Source organism: Astatotilapia calliptera, chromosome 14, assembly GCF_900246225.1.
Source record: "Astatotilapia calliptera chromosome 14, fAstCal1.2, whole genome shotgun sequence".
Classification (NCBI taxonomy): domain Eukaryota; kingdom Metazoa; phylum Chordata; class Actinopteri; order Cichliformes; family Cichlidae; genus Astatotilapia; species Astatotilapia calliptera.
In genome coordinates this window covers 27927583-27948788 of record NC_039315.1, presented here as the reverse complement: position 1 = coordinate 27948788, position 21206 = coordinate 27927583, and the positions used below count along the sequence as shown (strand labels likewise).

At 40.7% G+C, this 21206-nt stretch overlaps 1 protein-coding gene across 5 annotated transcripts in view; it reads left to right on the top strand.

Annotated features, from left to right (window-relative positions):
* Nucleotides 1-7652: 7652 nt before the first annotated feature.
* LOC113035905 (von Willebrand factor A domain-containing protein 5A-like) overlaps nt 7653-21206 on the top strand; it is a 32670-nt gene continuing 19116 nt past the window's right edge. For all 5 annotated transcript variants that reach the window (XM_026191767.1, XM_026191766.1, XM_026191769.1 and 2 more), the window contains exons 1-13: nt 7653-7848; nt 9697-9744; nt 10329-10531; nt 10621-10843; nt 11414-11580; nt 11653-11767; nt 11907-12055; nt 12154-12242; nt 12335-12479; nt 12866-12945; nt 13036-13150; nt 16281-16439; nt 16525-16628. In XM_026191767.1, the coding sequence (XP_026047552.1) occupies nt 9705-9744; nt 10329-10531; nt 10621-10843; nt 11414-11580; nt 11653-11767; nt 11907-12055; nt 12154-12242; nt 12335-12479; nt 12866-12945; nt 13036-13150; nt 16281-16439; nt 16525-16628 (1589 nt within the window). In that variant the 5' untranslated portion in view covers nt 7653-7848; nt 9697-9704. The remainder of the gene's footprint in view (nt 7849-9696; nt 9745-10328; nt 10532-10620; nt 10844-11413; nt 11581-11652; nt 11768-11906; nt 12056-12153; nt 12243-12334; nt 12480-12865; nt 12946-13035; nt 13151-16280; nt 16440-16524; nt 16629-21206) is intronic.

Below are 21206 nucleotides of genomic sequence, written 5' to 3'. Positions count from 1 at the left end.
GTTCTCAGTCATCCAGGTCATCGTAGTCTAAGGAGCTTGGAAAGAAAAGACTTTGCTTTCCAAGGCATGGCATTTCCTTCCTTTTTTACAACAGCTGTGTTTATTAAATTCATATTGATGAATCCAGTGACTTAAAGTTTATCCCGTCTTCACATTTCAGATAGTAGAAACGGCTGTAGAATATGGGTAAAGCCTTTCTTCAATCATGACTAATAACTGAAACTCCTCCAATAATTAGTGAAATGCTACACTACTAAGCAACAAATGAACCTGAATGCTTGTGGCTCAGGAGATGCACTCAAAACAGAGTATAGAAGTGTTATATAAGTACCAGTCCATTTAAGGTATATTGAATATGAAGAATAGTTTAGCTAAGAATAAGTAAGAAAGGGGAAGTGACTTTGAATTTGGCGTGGTTGTTATTGCCAGATGGGCTCATCTGAATATTTTAGGAACTCTTCATCTACAAAATAGTGAAGAAGGCACTAATTCTCCCATTTATGAACTAACTACTTTCAGCTGCTCCCTTGTAACATGGCACCACCACAGTGTGATGCTCCACGTGCGTGATTTTGGCAGTTTCATATCAGAAGCCCTTCCTGCTGACAGTTGCTCTGATATGAGACTGATGACTCCATGAGATAATAATAATGGATTGGATTTATATAGCGCTTTTCAAGGCACCCAAAGCGCTTTACAATGCCACTATTCATTCACTCTCACATTCACACACTGGTGGAGGCAAGCTACGGTTGTAGCTGCCCTGGGGCAGACTGACAGAAGCAAGGCTGCCATATCGCTCCATCGGCCCCTCTGGCCAACACCAGTAGGGTAAAGTGTCTTGCCCAAGGACACAACGACCAGGACAGAGAGCCCGGGGATCGAACCGGCGACCTTCCGGTTACAGGATACACTTCCCAAACCCCTGAGCCACGGTCGGAGAATCATGCCTCGTTAGCTGGGGGTCCTGGAGGACCCAGCCAGCACATCCTCGTGACCACTGACAGCTCTGGGGAGTCCGTTTAGCCACCGCCTGCAGTGTCACCTCCTGTGACTTCCACACTGTCGCCTGCAGCGTCTTGTCCTGCAGTTGCCATGCCACCAGCTCGTCCACATCTGGCTCAGCCTGCTCGACCTTGCCCACATCTGGTTCGGTGTCAGCAGCCACCTTCCAGGCCGCTGACTGGACTTCTTCGCCGGCGTGGTCAGCCTCCTCAACTGCTCCGTCGCCACCGCTGGTTCTGCGGTCGGCCTCCTGAAATGCTGTGCCATAGACTTTTGTGCCGTCAACCTCGGGGTCAGCCCCCTGAAGTGCTCAGTGATGAACTATTGAGCCGTAGGCCTGCAGGTCGGCCCCCAGATCAATGTGTTTGAACTCATGACACCTATTCTGTTTGGGACTGTTCTGTGCTCCTGTGCCCTCTGTGGACATTTTCTTTTGGACTTTGTTTTGGACTGGGTTGGTGACCCAGTGTCTTCAGTTTTGCATCATTATTGAATTTTTTGTCATCACTTTCCTTTTCTAGTCTTTTGATTTCTGTTCTGTGTTCTATGGCTGCTGTATCCCTAAGTCATGTCGGCGTCTGTTTTGTTTCCTGTTTTACTTTGACATAAGACACAGACTTTCAATGTATTTAGTTTTGCTTCCCTCGCTCTCGTCATGTCAGATTACTCCCAGCTGTGCTCCCCTTCTGTGTCTCATGCCCTCGTTATCCCAGTGTGTATTTAAGCCCTGTGTTTTCCTTGTTCTGTGTTGGGTTGTGGATAGGGATGCGTATCGAGAACCGGTTCACACTGTTTCAATTCCTTGGAATTGTTTGCCATTTTTGCAAACGATTCCCTTATCGATTCCAGTCGCCCCGAATGACGTCACCACGTTGCGGAGCGTCATTTACCTGGCAGGAAACACGGCGCGTAAGCGGCTCAAACGCTCAAAAGTTTGATTATACTTTACGAGAACGGATGACAACAGGGCAACTTGCAATACTTGCAAAGTAGTTTCATTTAAGGGAGGAAACACTACGAATATGCAAAAGCATTTGCTCACAAAACACGTGATGACCTTAAATGAATGTCATGTTTTTAATTCCGCTCCGGACTCGTGAATCTCAACCCAGCAGCAGCGGTAACGTTTGCACGTCCTCTCCCGTTAATGCGGCAGGTAAATAATCAACTAACAGTGCATATTATGTTAGCGCAATCTGCCTTATTACAAAACCGGCCATTACTGTGCATTTAGGTGACCATGATGAGAGAGACAGACAGAGTCTGGCTCAGATGCTGGTAGTTCTCGCTGCAGTCTACCGGTAGCGCCTCCTTTCAGGCCAGGATAGACGAATGTCACCGAGCAGTGACTAAGTTTGTGGTCAAAGGCTTGCACCCATTTGCCACAGCAGATGCCCCCGATATTCGGTAAGTGAATGTGTTTAATTGTAGGCAGGGACATTACTGGATATTCTTGTGTAATTGCTACTGAATAATTTATAATTTATATACTTTGTTATTGCTACAGAAGAATATTTATTTTATTATTTTACATTTACATTTTTTTTCCCTGGGGACCCTGTGACACCCATTGAAGAGCCGTAGGCTGGATCTCTTAAGATCTCACTGTTGGGTTTGTAAGGCCATGTTACTCCTAAATTTCTATCTTGTTCAAAGAGAAGATATAAAACAAAGTTCTAAGCTAATCGACCTTAGTGTTCTCCTTTTTTAAAAAGAATCGATAAGAGAATCGATAAAGAATCAAATCGTTAAACAGAATCGAAAATGGAATCGGAATCGTGAAAATCTTATCAATACCCACCCCTAGTTGTTGACGTTCACGGCCTCCCTGTGCTGTGTTTGGAAATTATTCTTAGTTCTTGGTTCTGTTCCCGTGGGTTCTTTAGTTTTAGGTTCCAGTGTCCAGTCTAGTTTTGTGTTTATGATTTTGGTTGTGTTTCAGTAATGTTTATTTCTCTGATGAGTCATCCCAGTGAATAGACTGCACTTTAAGTTAACCTCTTGGTTATGAGTCCTGTGTGTGGGTCCTCCATCCTGCCTGCTCCACAGCACACTGCGACTGCTCCGTGACAAAAGATCTGCATTCGTAACTGAAACTACAACATACTCCTAAACAGGAACCAGGAAATAAATACATGTACCAGCAAAACTGGATTCCGTTTCTGAGAAAAGGAAGTGATTGTCAGAGGTTTGTAATTCTAATGAAGAGAGCAGTTTAAGCTGACTTTATAACTTGTTTGGGATCCTTTTCCCCTGTGGCATTAAAATTTTAAGGTTGTGGTTGTTAAATAAGACACTGGTGTCATGAAAGGATATTTGTGATAAGCTCAGTTTGTTATAAATTTTACAGATGATAATGTCCTTTTCTTTTGTAAGTTACATTTAAATAAAACATTAAATAGCTGTGCTTTGCTCCTAGGAAGAAGCAAAGTAGTGGTAACTACAGAGGATAGCTACTCAAAAACTGTTCTCTTGCATATGCATGTTTTGTTATAGTTGCATATCACCCAGCACAGTGAATGCTTGTGCATCACCCAATTCACCTACACAATACCCTACACAATAATACACATAAACATACAGTGATATTTTTCAGTGTAAACCAACTGATATTTGTGGAAGTTATAATACTGAAGTTAGGGGATGATGTTATCAGTGCATGTGTAGTGGGTTAGATTTTGTAAATGTTCTGTTTCTGCATGGTGTCTGTGAACGCAGCATGAACATTCAACTTTCCCCTAGCTCTCCAATCAGAGGTTGGTTATAAGGTGCAGCTGTGGCCTACACCCTGAGATGAGTTTGATTTTTATTTGGGATTAATAGAAGCTTTAGTGTCTTACTGATTGATTAATTACTTAGGAACCTGCAGACATATCAGTATAAAATGTGCGGGGGCAGCTGCAAAGCCCATAACCAGTGCTTGATATCCATCATGGCCACCTCTTAGCTCAGGGCCTGCAAAACAAGCAGCTTCTCCCCACCAGTTTTAACTGGTTGTAAAACTCTGCCGGGGGGTTACTCTTTGTATTGTATTGTATTGTATCTTTATTTGTTTCAGACATATAAAACAAAAAACAATATATACACACTACATATATTTTCATTTACAGATACGAATATATATGTAGATATACACACACACACGTATGTGTTCAGATAAACAAAAAATATATAATGAAATAAAACAAAATCGTCTGACATAATGTAACAATGTTTGGTCTGAAAAGGAGTAGGAAGAAGTATGAACATACTTATTAATTCCTACCCCTGCTCAACATCTTATTGATCCCACATAATTCACCTAATTCCCATCATCACATACTCCACACGATACACGAGGAGAACCTATATAAACTTGGCTACCGTGATTGATATAATTTGGATATAATTTGATATTTTTATACATACAATGGGTGATCATCTTTATCGGTATCATATTCTTCCAAAATCAGTTTTCGAAGTATTTTCATGAACTTACTAATTCCTGAGCATTGCTGTAGATCTATAGTAAAACTATTCCACAGTTTTACCCCATAAATAGTGACACAAAAGGTTTTAACCTTTGACCGTGCTTTAAGAATCCTTAAATTCAATTTCCCCCTCAATTCATAGTCTCCTTCTCTGTCATAGAACATCCTCTGTATATTTCCTGGTAACATATTGTATCTGGCCTTGTACATAATTTTTGCAGTTTTATATTTTATAAGATCCATAAACTTCAGTATTTTTAATTTCAAAAACATGATGTTAGTATGGTCTCTAAATCCTGCTTTATTAATCATCCTGATTGCTTTTTTTTGAATTTTACATATTGGTTGAAGTGCAGTTTTATATGTGTTTCCCCGAATTTCCACACAGTATTCCAAATATGGCAATATAAGTGAACAATAAAGTACCCGGAGTGATTTGGAAGGCAAAAAATATTTAACTTTACTCAGTACGGAGATGCTTCTTGACAGTTTGGCTTGTATATGCTTTATGTGAGGTTTCCAGCAGATTTTGTTATCTATTATCACACCCAGAAATTTTGTATCCGAAACTTGCTCTATTTCAACATTGTTTACTAATAATTTTGCTCCTGCATCTTTTTTACAATTTCCGAATAACATAAATGTAGTTTTTTCCAAATTTAATGATAGCTTATTTCTATCAAACCATGTTTTCAGTTTAATCATTTCTTGTGTGACAATTTCCAAAAGCTGATGTAAGTTCTCTCCAGCACAAAAAATATTTGTATCATCTGCAAATAGAATAAACTGTAGTATATCTGATGTTCTGCATATATCATTGATATAGAGGATAAACAGCTTTGGTCCCAATACTGACCCCTGCGGAACTCCACAAACAATGTCCATACACTCTGATTGATATTCCCCAATTTTCACAAATTGCTGCCTGTCTCTCAAATAACTCTTTACCCATTCTAACACCACTCCTCTAATGCCGTAGTACTCCAGTTTATCAAGTAATATGTCATGATTAATTGTGTCAGAAGCTTTTTTTAGGTCAATGAATACACTAACTATACATTGTCTTTTATCTATATTGTTGGTGATATTTTCGATCAGTTCCATTAATGCCAATGATGTTGATCTATTTGATCTGAAACCATACTGACTATCCGTTATTATTTTGTGTTTATCTATAAATTTGTCAAGTCTATTACTAAAGACTTTTTCCAGTATTTTTGAAAATTGAGAAAGTAGAGAGACAGGCCTATAATTTGTGAATTGGTGTCTGTCACCATTTTTAAACAGTGGTGTTACTTTAGCTGCTTTCATTTGTTTTGGGAATGTACCAGTTTGTAAGGACAAATTGCAAATGTGTGTTAAGGGTTTGGAAATGCCCTCTATCACTCTCTTAACGATTTCCATATCAATGTCGTCAGAGTCTGTAGAGTTTTTTGTTTGTGATTTCCCAACAATATCAATGATTTCCATTTCTTCCACCACCGTTAAGAACATTGAATGAGGATTGCGGTCAATGAGTTGACTCTTTTGGGAAGACTAACTGAAGAAAACTGGTTCTGAACAAAAGTTGCGCATGATAATATTTAATCACTCCTTGCCTGCTTTATTAAATAATAATTGAAGGAAGAAGTGTAAATAATGTAAATACCACCATATTTATATCATAGTTCATAATATAGCATGTGTATTTCAGTAATAGCCTATTTATTTTAGTATAATTGTGTGCAGTTCTTAACAGTCCACACGAGTCCAGATTTCCAAGGACACAGATCACATGAGAGTTATCTGTGATACTCCTATAAGTTAACTTCAGTTAACCAAGTCACAAAATTCTTTTATCATTAAAAACAAAAACACTCATATCTCCTGTTAATTATCGCAGTGTCAGCTGTTTAATTCACAGCAACTTCTGCAGCAAATATGGTAACCATGGACACTGAGCGGATGGATCGATGCAGGTCAGACTTTGGGAAGTATCCCTTATGTCTCTTTGAAACTAAAAAGAGGTCATTCATCAACTGTGCAGCTAGTTTTCCAGCACGGTTCTGCTGTAAAACTGCAAAACAAATGGAATGTGTTGATGATGACAATAGTGGGTCTGCCTGGGAGTTTTACTGATGAGCATCAGTAATAAAGTCATAGACAAAACTTTATTTACCATTTTCATGTTGGCTGCAAAATTTTTTTTACATATAAGATCTCATATGTAGTGTCTGTTAGACACAGACACTCCTTGCTCAGAATGGTCGTACCCATGAGAACAACAAATAAAATATTCTTTCAAACACTGTTTGATGCTGTAGTATGTTTTTATTTGATTTGTTCTCATAAGAACTTTTCTATTTTAGCAAGATGTGTGTCTGAGTGTGTGGAAGCTGGAAATGTCCTGTTGGGCTGCAGAGTGAAGAAAGAAGCTCTGGGTCTCTGAGGATTTTCTTAATGTGCCTTCACCTTCAACAGAAGCAGATCTACTTACACCATACTGCCTTCAGTTCGGTGCTGAGTGTTATAAATGCTGTTTAATCAGTATTTCTTTAAATTTCTTTTGAACTATTTCTATGATCTGTAAGCCAACTATACAACCTTATTTGTGCTGATTAATGAAAGGTATGCACAGTAAATTACAGAATAACGTGGAAGAGTAAGCTCAATTATTTTGAGTAAGATTTTTCAGCACTTCAGAGCTTTTGCAAAGTAAAAATGAAACTCACAGAAGGTATTCTCAAGTAAACAAAAAGAAAACAAACAAGCTATAGCTCCGCCCACCCAGTACATACCGTTTTTTTGAGACAACAAGGAAATGGAATTGTATAGGATGCAAAATACAGTAGAAGTTAAAAGAAATAAGGGAATGAATAGGCGGGGGGAGATTGTTATGTGTAGAATAAGAACAGGGAATTGTTTCCTGAATGGCACTCTTTTTAGGATGGAGAAACATTTAACGGGGCTGTGTAATGTAATTGGTGTGGTGTTATGGAAACAATTGAGCATGTATTTATTAACTGCAGAAGGTATGGTAACCACAGGAGAATGATGAGGGTAGAATTGGGAATTAGGGGGGAACTCAGGTTTGAAAAGGTGGTTGACTGGCTAAGATGTCATGAAAGGAAAGGAGTGGTTCTTCGGTTTCTGAGAAGAACGGGATTGTTGAAGAGGATTTAAAGAGCTAAGTGCAGTCTAAGTAACAGCAGAGGGTGGCAGTAATGCAACTTCGATGGATGCAAGCTGCCGTTAAACTGGAAGAAGAGGAAGAACAAGGAACTGGGACGTATCCGACAGAAGTGACTTGTTTCTGCAACGGGGTGTGTAAACACTACTACAAGGAAAAAGAGCTGTAGTCAGCCTGCCCGGATACAACTACCTGTCCACACAGGTAAGCTTCTATTGCGCATGATTCTTCATTTGGGGTCTCGAGTGCCATATTTTCATATTTGACAGGTGGATTTTAACCATCCCGTTCTTCATGAGTTTGTCCGTCAGTTCATTCCTAATGTCACATCATTGGTTTCTGTTTCAGTTTTCATTATTGCCTTTTAAAAAAAAAATGCTTTCGGGTCAAAGTCAAAAATAAAAAAGTTTCAAAACTGTTTCAAAACAATTTCAAATAGTTTTGTGTTTTGGGAAAAAGAACTACTGCCTTAAGTTAACTTTTAGAACCTAAGAACCTAAGGCAGTAGTTCTCTATTATTGCCCAGGTGCACAGTCACTCTGTCACAAGAAGAAAGATGCAAGTTTTCGTCTGCACAGTGAATCCTCTGACTGGAAGTTATCAACGCATGGAAAAAGTCCTCGGTTTTCCATCTTAACTGGTTTTCTGGTGGCGTTTTTCAACATTTCACTCCGTGTAAAAATAATCCATATTTTTCTAGTCACAGATTCCTCACATTAATGCGAATCTTTGTAGAAGCGAAGACGCAATCTTAGTAAGACGCGTGTCGAGTCATTGACGTTTAGACGATTTAACGGGTCAAGGGGAATTTGTTTTCTCTTAAGAAAACCGCTCCCATAAAGCATGCACTCTATATAACGCACTCTACTGCGTTGGTCAGGAGCAGGATATGTTCAGAGTTGCAGTTTTAAATTGATTGGAATGAATTGTTTCACACTGTTGGATTTGCAGATACAAACACAGAACGCATTTAAGGATTTCAGTTCAATAAATAAAAATCTATTTGGTCGATGTTATTGACTCAACTGATAATTAATTTCATATTTTTCGGTGATAATTTGATATGATCTGCTGACAAACCGAAGCATCTAAGCGAAAGTAACCCTTGATGTTTTAATATTTAAAGTTTCGGAGCTCTAATGCGCAGCTGCCATATTAGAAATAAACAGCAACACTGAGAGTGCACTCAGCGTTATAATAGTAGCTAAATTAAATTAAGATTTTTATTTCATCGCTCTGTGTGCGCATATTCTGTTATAGATTTATTTTTAATCACCCTTTTATCATTGTCACCTGATAAAGTGTCTGAATGGATTGCGCTGTATTCATAAGAAGCGCCATGTTACCAGTAGAGCCCCCCCTCCCCCGTCGTTCGTGTGCCACGGTGAAGTCAGCCGCCTCTTATCCGACGGTTAAATTGCTTGCGCCTTTTCAGTAAGCTTTACGGTAGCGCATCTTTGTGTCCTTTGTTGTTGCCCCCAACACACATAGGAAATTAAGCGAAATAAAGCTCTTGGAGTTCTTGTTTTTACCAGTTAAGTTTTTATTTACTTTTCTTTTTACTTTTGCTGGTAATGTGCTTCTTCGTTCATGATTCATTAAAATCCTAAATGTTACCTGCACCCACACTACATTTGTCCCCAGTTTCACCCCAGTCAACTGCAAAATTCCTGAGAGGTTAAAGGACAGTTATGCTCAAACTCAACTAATGCTGCAGCTATAGATTATAATTCTATCGAATATACCGTTGATTAATCAGATAAGAAATACTTTTGTCTTATTAATGAGCAATAACAAAAAAAAATCAAAAGAAAAGCAATACAGGGCTTTTAAAATGAACTCCAATGTTTTTGTTTCATTTGTTAAAAAACTAAAAACAACAAAAACAACCCTTTAAATGTCATATTAAGTTTTTGTTTTAAGGAAACGTTTTCTTAAATGCAGAATTTTATATGTATATAAAATATATAAAGTAGAGCATTGTTCCAGGCTGCATAGATGAGAAATATTTCTTGTGTTTAATATTAATATCGCTATGTTTTTGTTTCACAGGAACGATTATGAACCGCTGTGGTCTGCTAACTCTCCAGAGGGAACCAGGTACTGACAGGAAATAAAGTTTTCTCTGCAGACTCTTTTCATTCATGTAACATTCAAATGTAAAGACTTTAATCAGTTGTAGTAACAAATAATAATATATAATTGTTTCACCCTGACTGAGGCTGTACTCAACTATCAACATGAGAATTGCATTGAGGTTCGTGGCCATTTTCATCTTCTACTGGCCAAAGCATACATAATAAAAACGTCTGGGTCTCCCACACTTACTGGTGGAGAGTTCAGGATGGCAGCAAGCTCACTCTGTACAAGTTGGTAAAGTTGACCATATGCATCCTGGGCAGTGGGCTGCTGCTACATATGGCTACGGGTCATGCAGAGTATATCCTTGTAGTAGAAAAGTAAAGAGGAAAATTAATTGATAAAAAATAAATAAATAAATGAATCAATATGAATAAAAATAAATACACATTGCGACACTATCGAACAGTCAGGTTTAAGTATCAGCTTGTTAATAGTTGACTTTTGTGTGGCTGAAATATAACACAAGACACAATCTGTGAATCAACCATTTGCAAAACATCTGTATGGTTTATGTAGTTATTCTAATTCTGTTTGTCTGTCAGTTCCTCTGAAGAGCATTGAGGTGGAGCTGGAGGTGAGGGACCATGTGGCTACAGTGGTCTCCACTCTGAACTACGAGAACAAGGAGGACAAACCATTAGAGGCTGTTTTTGTCTTCCCTCTGCCTGGAGATGCTGCTGTCTGTCATTTCAGTGCTCAGATTGGACAGACGCAGATTGTAGCTGAGGTGAAGGAGAAACAGAAGGTGAGCTGGACAGTAAATATAACCTGATTATAAGTGAGCTTCAAAATAAACACAGTGAATGTCACTGACATGTGTCACCTGTGCTTCAGGCTCGTGAGGAGTATGATGATGCTCTGAGCTCCGGTCAGCAGGCCTTCCTATTGGAGGAGAGTGATCAGAGTCCAGATATATTCTCTCTGAGTGTGGGCAGTCTGCCTCCAGGAGAGAGCGCCTCCATCAGGTTGGAGTACGTCACTGAGCTGGCTGTGCAGGCTGATGATGGTCTGAGGTTCTGTCTGCCTGCTGTGCTCAACCCTCGATACCAACCTCAGGGTAGGACAACTTCAGAATACTTGGACCAGAAATGTTTAAACCATATTAGGTCTTTAACAAACATTGAAAACACTGACAGAATACAATGTATGGCAGAAAATTAAGTCAAGATCCAACTTCATTTTCTAGAAGAAAAAGTGACATAGATATTTTTCATATTATAAACTTTGTAAGAAACCAGAGGCAGATGTGTTGAGTAACCACAGACTGTAACTTTTCAGATTTTCTTGTCAGCTTGATATGTTGCAAGTGAAATTTGAATATATAAAATTGTTATGGGGATTTGTGTATGTTACAGTTTGCTATTAGAATTGATCAAGTATGTGGAACATTTGCAAAACACACAGAGTACAGCTGTTAAATTGTAAAGCTGCTCACACAGATGCATGGTTCTCTATCATTTGTACTCTGATAATCTAGTTATTCCCGAACAGCTGAAATAGAACTGTTTTTTAAAAATACCTAATTTTACTGAAATCCTTATTTGAAGCAGAGGTTTTTAGCAGCTGAAGTTTTTTCTTGTGAGCAGCCTTATTGTTTACAGCATTTCTAACCTGATACTGTGTGCAGGTAGTGAAGGTGCAGGTGTCCAGGTGACTTCTGTTCCAGCCTCTCTGGTGCCCTACAGTCTGTCTTTTTCTGCCCGAGTGTCCTCTCCTCGTCCAATCTCTAAAGTAGAGTCCAACTGTTCCCTGGACCCTCTGCAGTACCTCAACACCGATCAAACCCAGGCCACGGTAGGTAGAGTGCTGATGTGTCTGTGTTACTTCTTACTGATGAATAAATATGAATGTGTTTGTGGTGTGCAGGTCAAGCTGGCTGCAGGACACAAGTTTGACAGAGATGTTGAACTGCTGATTTATTACAAAGACGCCCACCAGCCCACTGCTGTGGTGGAGGCAGGACAGGCCTCTGCTGAGCCGGGTGAGTGAAAATGGAAGAGGTTGTTAGATACATTTTTATTAGCAAATTATCTTTACTCATCAGCTCAGGAGTTCAATATGTTTGAATAAACACTTAAAGGCGATGTTGTTTTAAGTTTTTTCTGTCTCTGATTTCTCAGGTTCTCTGATGGGTGATCCAGTGGTGATGGTGAGTCTGTACCCTGAGTTCCCCCAGTCTGTGATGTCTTCAACGGCTTCATGTGGAGAGTTTGTGTTCTTAATGGATCGATCTGGAAGTATGAGTAATACTCGCATCCGCAGTGCCAAGGTATCCATCATTTGTTCTTACACTCATATTAGATAGATATTCTTTCACAGTGTTCCTCTCACACAGTGGCCTCACCATCTTTTCCCTCTTCCCTTCAGGATACTCTGCTGCTCCTGTTGAAGAGTTTACCAATTGGCTGCTATTTCAACATTTACAGTTTTGGGTCCAGATATGAACACATCTTCCTGTGAGTATCAACAACAACAACAACAAAGGCCCTGCTGTCTTTGCTAAGCTATCTTAATGGATGTTTTGGTGCATGTGTTTATGTGATGGCAGTAAGAGTGTGGAGTACAGCCAGCAGACCATGGAGGAGGCTCTGAAGAAAGTTGAGCAGATGGAGGCTGATCTTGGAGGAACAGAGATCCTGGAGCCCATCAAACATATTTACAGCCAGCCCTGCATTCCCAATCAGCCCAGACAGGTAACACATAAAGTGGGACACTAGGAAAGCTGCACAACCTGTCTGTCAGGTTGTGCAGCAGATAATCTGCTCATAAGAACATTGGTGGTTCGATTCCTGGCTGCATGGCAATGTGTTCTTGATCCCAATGTGCATGATGTAGAGTGAGTATGTGCATGTTACTGCTTTATAGAAACCCATAGAAAAAAGGGCCTGTATTCACCCATTTTATTTGAATAGGTGAATGAGACATGTTGCATAAAGAGATTTGAGTGCTCAAGCAGAGTAGAAAAGCACTAATAAAACACAGCCCAGTTACTATTTCTGAAAACTAACTCAGCTCTCAGAACAAGCTGTGTGTTTGTGGGTCTGGTGATATGTCCTTATGTGTAAACTCTCCTCTCTAGCTGTTTGTCTTTACTGATGGAGAGGTGGGGAACACCAAAGAAGTGATTGATCAGGTGAAGAAGAATTCAGGTTCTCACAGGTGAAACCACAAAACCACAGTTATATCTACACAGTTTTCAGGATGTCCAACATGTCCTCTTTGTGCTCAAAGACAATTGTTTTATTGCAGGTGTTTCTCTTTTGGGATTGGGGAAGGGGCCAGCTCTGCTCTCATCAATGGGATGGCCAAGGAAGGAGGAGGTCACGCTCAGTTCATCACAGGGACTGACAGGATGCAACCAAAAGTAAGACAATAAACACAGTTATGAAGGAGGATAATGACACCATATGAAGGACTTACTAAACATACTTAACCAACTCATAAAAGACACAATCTTATTCTGCTGTTTTGATTAATGGTAATAAATCCAATCAAAGGTTTTTGTTTGACACCATCAGCAGATTCCTTAATCCACCTCAACCTGTTTTCCCTGCCATGTATTCTAGTGACTGCTTAAAAAGTCTGCACGTCTTCAACTGGACCAAGTCTCTTGATCAGTTCTCTTCTCTGAGTTTAAACTAATTTTCTCGACAGATCTCCTTGACATTATTTCACACATGCAGTCTTTTTACTCGGAGGTGCAGTACCCTTCCCAGTCTACCCAAGACTGGCAGCCACGACCAGGCCGGCGGACATCCAAGATCCTGCACATCAGCCACGCTGCTTTGCTAGATAAAACACCGGTGTCGGCACATAAGAACGTTGTCATAGCCTGTCAACGATGTTGATTAGCTGCGTATATACGAATGTGAATCGCATCATTGGCTGGAGCAGCCAGTCACCGGTCACTTACTGACTCACACTCCAACGCAGATTCTCTGTGTGCGGAGCCTGTGCCAGCAGTGCGCGATTGCACAGAGGGAACATTGCCTAAGGGTACATCTTTTGCCATCTTACAATGCTGTGATTGCAGCCATTCCCCAACTCTCTGTGAATGGTGCTCATGGCCATTGATCAGTGGTTGTTGATCAATGTTCATGAGTGTTTGCATTAATGATCAAGGAACTGACCTCCCACCCCATGTTCCTTCACTGGGCTGGTTTCAGTCATAATGCAAATGTTCTGTTTATAAGATTGGGGAAACCTGCAGTCAGCTGAGACTGAAGAAGTCACTTAGTTGAGTGACAAAACATTTCTCCCACTGAAAACGCTACATCCAGATGAACAGAATCAACTTTTGGGGATTTACTTACCTGGATGATTGATTATGCATCAAGATGCTGGTAGCTTCAGTTTAACTACCTTGGGGCTAATGATGGAGCCCCACCTTGTATGGGTGAATGCAACAGTGACTTTAGGGAAATATCTTTTGCAGCAAGCCATACCTTCTGCCCAAGTAGCTACCTGGGAGTGCGTGGTCTGTGGTGGTCTGCTTAACGGCGCTAGCGCTCATCTTTCCAGACTAATGTCTCTCTGGCCCGTGTCCAGACACGTTGATATCGCTGCTGCTGCGCTGAGGGAACTGCCAGTTCTATCTCTGTTTCTGGGAACAAAGTGGCTGGTATCCTAAGGAGATTTCAAAAGAGAGAGAAACCAGTAACGGATGAAGTGTGAGAGTTGTGTGCATACTCCACTCAGAGGAGATATGATGACCAGGTTGAAGGGTTGTTGAACGTGAGACAGCAAAGTGTAGCCTCCAGCTCCTGTTTCATCTGCTCTGTTTGGCTGCTGGTCTGGCTATGATATCCAGAGCTGAGACTGACCCGGCCTCCTAATGCTGAACAAAATGACCTCCACACCTGTGAAGTAAACCAAGGGCCTTGATCAGACATGATCTCCACCGGAATACCATGGAGTCGGAAAACATGATCTGTTAACAATTTAGCTGTCTCAGCAACTGAAGACAGCTTTTTTTTCAAGGCTATACAGTGGGCTAACTTAAAAAAAAACCAAAACTGTTAAATATGGTGATTATTACAGTTTTGCCTGAGGAAGCAGGGATATGATTGTAGGAAACAGAGACGTTAAAACATGCGTAAAATAGTGACCAGCGAGCCTGATGGGCTCTCAGTCTCTTGGCTGTCCTTAAATAGATTAAGTTCTTATGATTATCCAGATCACAAAAGGATGCTCTGCCCCCCTTGTAAGTGTCTCCATTCTTCTAGGCCCAATTTTACAGCCAACAACTCACGGTCATCTACATCATAATATCTGGGGAAAGACTGCGAGAAAAGAAGGCACAGGCTTGTAGTTTGCCTTGAGAACCTGAGTACTGTGAGAGGACTGCTCCAACACCAGAGTCTGATGCTTCCACTTCTACAATACACAACTTTGAGTGGTCGGGGTGGATGAGAATGGGAGCAGTTGTGAAGAAGGCAGTGTGTTTGTTCAGCCTCACTTCTAGTACCGGTGCGCCCACCTCTCAATTTTAAATACACGTAGACATTGAGGGTTCTTTGGGGGGGGGGGGGGGGGGGGGGGCATGCTGACACTTGCTTTTGTCTGGCAGGTGAACAGGGGCAGGTCATTGGCACCATGCCCCTCCCATGTTTTAAATTCACTTTTGAACAGCACGAATCAACACCACATATGAATGGGCAGAGTGACGCATGGGGTCGTCACAAACTGCTGATGCCAGGAGAACAGGAGAACTTCCCTGCTGCTGCAGGACTGGAAGCGGCCTCCTTGTCTCCACCCCAGAGTAAAGGAACCCTCTCCTGGGTCTGGTTATTGCCTCAGATAATAATACTGATGGCTTTGGTCTGGTGGGTAATGGTAGTGAAAAATTGGTTATTAAGGGCTGTAGCAGGGATGGGAGGATTTAACAGGATCAAAGGGAGATGTAACTCGTTAGCTAACCTAATATCAATTAGGTTCTGCTCAGCTCCTGAGGCTTGAAGTGACCTAGTGATCTAGTTGAGACTGAGGATGACCAGAAGGAGAAGCAGAGATTCAGTGGAAGTGAGGGATTCGCCCAACCGTATGCCCGAATTTACCAGTGGGCGGAGTCTTTTGGCCAAATTGGACAGGTCGCCATAAAGTGATTTGGAAAATTTCTCTGCAACGGAAGCATCTCTCCCTTTCTTCAGCTGGAGGTGGCGACACTGGGACTGGGATCGGAAACAAAGGGAGTCAGGACAAAGACAAGCTATGAAAGAGAGAAAGCATTCATTGGTTACCTTACCCTTGATCTTTTCCCCTGTATTTTGGTCCATAGTTTGCATGTTGGAATAAATGTCTGAATGTATGGTTGATTATGTGTCTGTTTATGTGCATGTATGTATGTTCAAACATGTTATATACATTAATAATATTATAAGTCAAGTTAAACATTACAGCAGCAGCAGATACATATTGGAGATCAGACCTGCAGTGAGTAAAATGTCTGTTCCAGCTGTTTGTGTATATTTGGAGAGTTTTTCATTATTTTTCAGGTGATGCAGTCGCTGCGGTTTGCTCTGCAGCCAGCTGTGGTCGACATCTCAGTCACATGGGATTTACCAAAGGAAGTGTCTGTCACTGTCCTCTCTCCACCAATCACAACACTTTTCCAGGGTCAGAGGTCACTGATTTATGCCCAGCTCACTGGACAGGTAGGAGCAGCAGCCTCTCATGTTGTTGTTTAGGTATTTGATGACAGTGATTAACGTGACTTCTAACACTGTAATTCTGTGTCAGAGCTCAGAGGCAGCAGAGGGCTGTGTGACGCTGACGTACAGCCTGGCAGGTCATCCCTCTGAGAACCAGCTGCACTTCAGTCTCAGACCTGCAGAGGACGCTGGGTAAAACAGTTTAACACAAACAACACTTCTGTTTTGAATTGTGAGTTTCCACGTGTTGAATTTAAAACAGTATTTTCAGAAACGTAACTGTACTTACTGGAAAACAGTTAATAATACCCAAACCTAATGCTGTGTGTCTAGTTTTAAATATGTTTCACTTTTTCCTAATCATTATTTCTTGGATTAGGGATATCATAACATCTAATAGTATATCATTACTGATCACAAACATATTAGACATGACAGAGTAATCTCAGTCTGCCGTTTGTGTGAAATCAAGGAGACATTGTTTGAATTCAAGTCCAAACACTATTGTGCAATAATCTGACACTTTTACTCTAAAATACACTAAGAACAAACAGATTGACACACACAGGAACATCACCAACAACAACTAATTTGTGTCCTCAGAGCCTGCTTTTGTAAAGAATGACAGACTTGTCTGCACATTGCACACTGTACAGACGTCAAACAAAACGTCAAACAAAGTCTGTCTGACTTTTAGAGGCAAATCCATCAGCAGCAGAAAGAAATCTGTGCAAGATCCTGTCAGGACTCCTTCAGCCTGATAACTGGGGTTACGTCAATGGTTCCCAAACTTTCTTTTGCTAGGCCCCCTCTTTATTTTACAAGAAAATCTTGTCCATGATTTGGACAGGGGGAACAAATTGTGGCAGGATCAGCCTGTCAGTATTTGTATTCCACTGTAACTTTACTGTATAAAGTGCCAAAATGTCAGGGATAGTAAGTCATTATAAGAAGTTTTTGTGAACTAAAAATCCAGAATGTGGGATTCTGTTTGTCCGTGATTTGGAGAGCCCAGGGGTGCTCCCGACGCAGGGGAAACTAATTCTGCCGGGGAGACCTACCTTGGCACTTGTGCAGGTGAGGCCAAAGGCAAGATATGCTTCACCATATTTTCTAGTCTTTGGCTTGGAAGGAAGTTAGTTTGGAGACATAGTTGTGGGTGCCCTGTCAAAAACCTGTCCATTATGATAGCATTGTCCAAGCATTCTTTTTTTCTTTAATTCATAACACTATTTAAATTCAGGCACTATCTCTATTTTTAACATTACTCGTCAATACTTTCCCGTTGGAGCTGTATCAGATGACCCTAAACCATCCCTTAGGTATGCTGCAACTGGGTTGTTGGTGGCTTACCATGATACACTGAGCATTTTATTTTCACTCTCCATGTGTTTATACACCAAACTGCACTTCTCTTGCTTTCTCTCTTTCATAGCTTGTCTTTGTCCTGACTGCCTCTGCTTCCTTCTGTGGGATTTCTGCCTTTCTTTGAGGTCTAGGGAGCGGACCCAGCTTTGGTGTTACTTTAAGGACAGCTCGGGAATTTCTTAAGCTGATGGGTAGTTTTTCTTGTACTACACAAACTACTACCTGCTTGTTAAAAAGTAACTTCAAAAAGTTAGTAAAGTCAAACCCAGCTCATGGGTCATTCTGTTTGAAATCAACACAGGACTTCTGCTCAACCATCCATCATTTTCATAAAAAATGTTAAGATACAAAGTGTGGGCACATATGATGAGTGCTGTGAAATTTTAGGTTCAAATAATAAATACTACACAAGATATTTTCTTCAAAAAATGCTCTTTTGAACTACGCTGTACTGCTAAAACAAAAATATCAGTAGGTTGTCCTGTCAAAATAGAATATATGTATATTTTTAATTTGTGAGACCCAAGTGACTCCATTTCAAATAATAACATTTTGTCAGGGTCCTGGGTCTCCTGACCCAGCGTTTTTAGTTCTTTCTGAGTTTTCTTAGTATTTTGTCGAGTTCTCATGTGATTTATTCTATGGTTTCTAGTTTTGATCCCTTGCCCCTCATGTTTCTCTGTGCCCCCTCTGTTCTGTGTAAAGTCCGTGTTTCTTGGTCTGTGTCTTGGCATGTTTTGAGTTTCCTGTGTTTTTTGTCACTCTGTATTGTGAATTATATTCTCATGGTTGGTATTTTGTTGCTCCCTTGAGTCAGTTTCTTGTGTTCCAGGATTTCACTCTGTGTATTATTTATCATCTCTAGTCTTTTGGTTCTTAGAGTCCTCTGCCTTATGGTTATGTCTCGGTTTCTTAGTTGTTCTGTCTCCACCATGTCAAGTTCGCGCCTCAGTGTTATACTTCCTGTTTTACTTTGAAGGTCTGTGTCTCATGTGAGTGTATCCTAAGCTGTATCCCAATTCAGAGTCTGCAGCCTTAAAGTACGCAGCCTCAACGGTCCTCAAGGGCCGCGTACTCAAAGACCGCTAAGGCCGGAAGTGCGAGGCTTGTGAAATGGGACGGTCTAGCCTCCGTCGCGCTGCCCAGGTTGCCTAGCAACTATGATAGCTGGAAACGTGTGGTTGACAGAAATGAAGGAGAACATATTTTCACTTCCTCAAACACTGCTGAGTTTGTCCTGGTGGATCATCAGGGGTGCAAAGCCTCACAGATGATGTGCAGCAGTGGATCCCTCAGTCTGTCCTCACTCTGGACACTTGCAGTTGTCACACATGGGAATCAAATGTGTGATAAGCTGCAGGATTCAAACACAAGTGTAACTTATAAACACATGTTCATACTTTTATTACACAATCAGAGAGAAAGACAAAGAGAGAGAGTGCAGGACAGACAGACAGGTGACAGTCTCAGATGTATACACTGCTACAAAACAGCACAAGAGAAGGAGGATTTAGTGTTTGTGTTATTACGAGTGCTAAACAAGAAGAGTTCCCAGATGGTACAGTGGACACATGTGTGACTCCTGTGATTAAAGCATCTTTCTTTCAGCTTAACGAGTGAACCGTCAGCTCGTTCAAACACACGTTAAAGTCCGTTTGGCTCGACACCACCGAACAGAGGCAGCAATATAACATAGCTAACATTAACATTGCAGTGAATTCTGCTTGTGCCGTGATATTCAGGACTGCAAACCGAGCAGCATCACTGACTTTCAGCTTGTTGTGATTGTGGATATATGACTGACTTTAATTATCCATAAAATCATCACATTCTCTGTAAGATTAAGGTCGACTATTGTATTATTATATTTTAAAGGCTTTAAAAGCAAGTAAAAGCTGAACGTACAAACATCGCTAATGGCGACATGTGGCCAACAGTAATGTTTTAATGTTCCTCATTATTAAACATTCGCACATAAATAAGTGACATAATATTCCGTACTTACTTTTCACAGTTTACTCTTCGGCCGCTCCGCTTCTGCCGTCTGCGGCAAAATTATCCACACCGACTGCCACACTATGAATTGTGGGATATGTTGGGCCACGAAGTCTACACTGCCACAGCCTTAAAATTCAGGGAAATGAAGGACGCATTTCGAGCAGCCTTTGAATTGGGACAGCCTTCGGCGCGCCACTGTGACGTAATCGGCCTTAAAATGTGGCCTTTAAGGCTGCAGACCCTGAATACGGCCCTACTTTGTTTCCTTGTCTCGTCAGTTCTGATTTCCCCCAGCTCTGCTCTTCTTCTGTGTCTCATTCCCTCGTTATTCCCCAGTGTATTTAAGCCCTGTGTGTCTCTGTGTCAGTGTTACGTCGTCCCTCATTGCGGTGTGTTACTCTGTCCCTGTGTTTCCTTGAACTTAGATTTCCCAGTGTAGTTTTTTTTTTTTTTTTTTTTAAATGCGTCTTCCTTGCCAGCCAATAAAGCTGTGATTTTGAGTTCACCCCTTGAGTCTGAGAGCCTGCATTTTGGGTCCAACTCCTTCCTGCCACACAGCACTTACTGACACATTAAAAAAAAAAAAATTCCACTTGACCTTCTGGACACTCTAGTATTTGTTGTATTTTGAAGAGACAACGTACTGATTATTTTTGTGGCATGACTTGTCATGTTTGCTCAATGCCACATGAAATTTGAAAGGAAATACCATTTTCTTCAATTCAATTCAGTTTTGTTGATACAGCCCCAAATCACAACAACCGTTGCCTCAAGGCACTTTATATTGTAAGGTAGACTCTATAGTAATACATACAGAAAAAAACCTAACACTCATATGATCGCCTATGAGCAAGCACTTTGGCCACAGTGGGAAAGAAAAACTCCCTTTTAACAGGAAGAAACCTCCAGCAGAACCAGGCTCAGGGAGGGGCGGGGCCATCTGCAGCGACCGGTTGGGGTAAGAGGAGGAAGACAGGATAAAGACATGCTGTGGAAGAGAGACAGAGAATAATAACAAGTATGATTCTGTCCAGAGAGGTCTGTTAACACATAGTGAGTGAGAAAGGTGACTGAAGAAGAAATACTCAAGGAAAATAATAACAAAATCCAAATTTTTTTCAATTTTGTTATTAAGAATATCATGTTAAAAAGTATTAAGCATCCTTTATTTTGTCATATTGTGAAATTAAAAAATAAATATTCAGAAATTGGCACTAATCACCTTTTGAATAGTAAAGCTCTTTAGTGCTGTTTACCTATATCTGCCTTTGAAGGAGTGCTGGACTCCATTGCCCTTATATCAATAAAGTGCCTAACACACAGTACACAGTGTAACTATAATATAAAATATGCATATGCACAACACAACTGAATGACATAATTTCTTTGTACATTAGAAACATT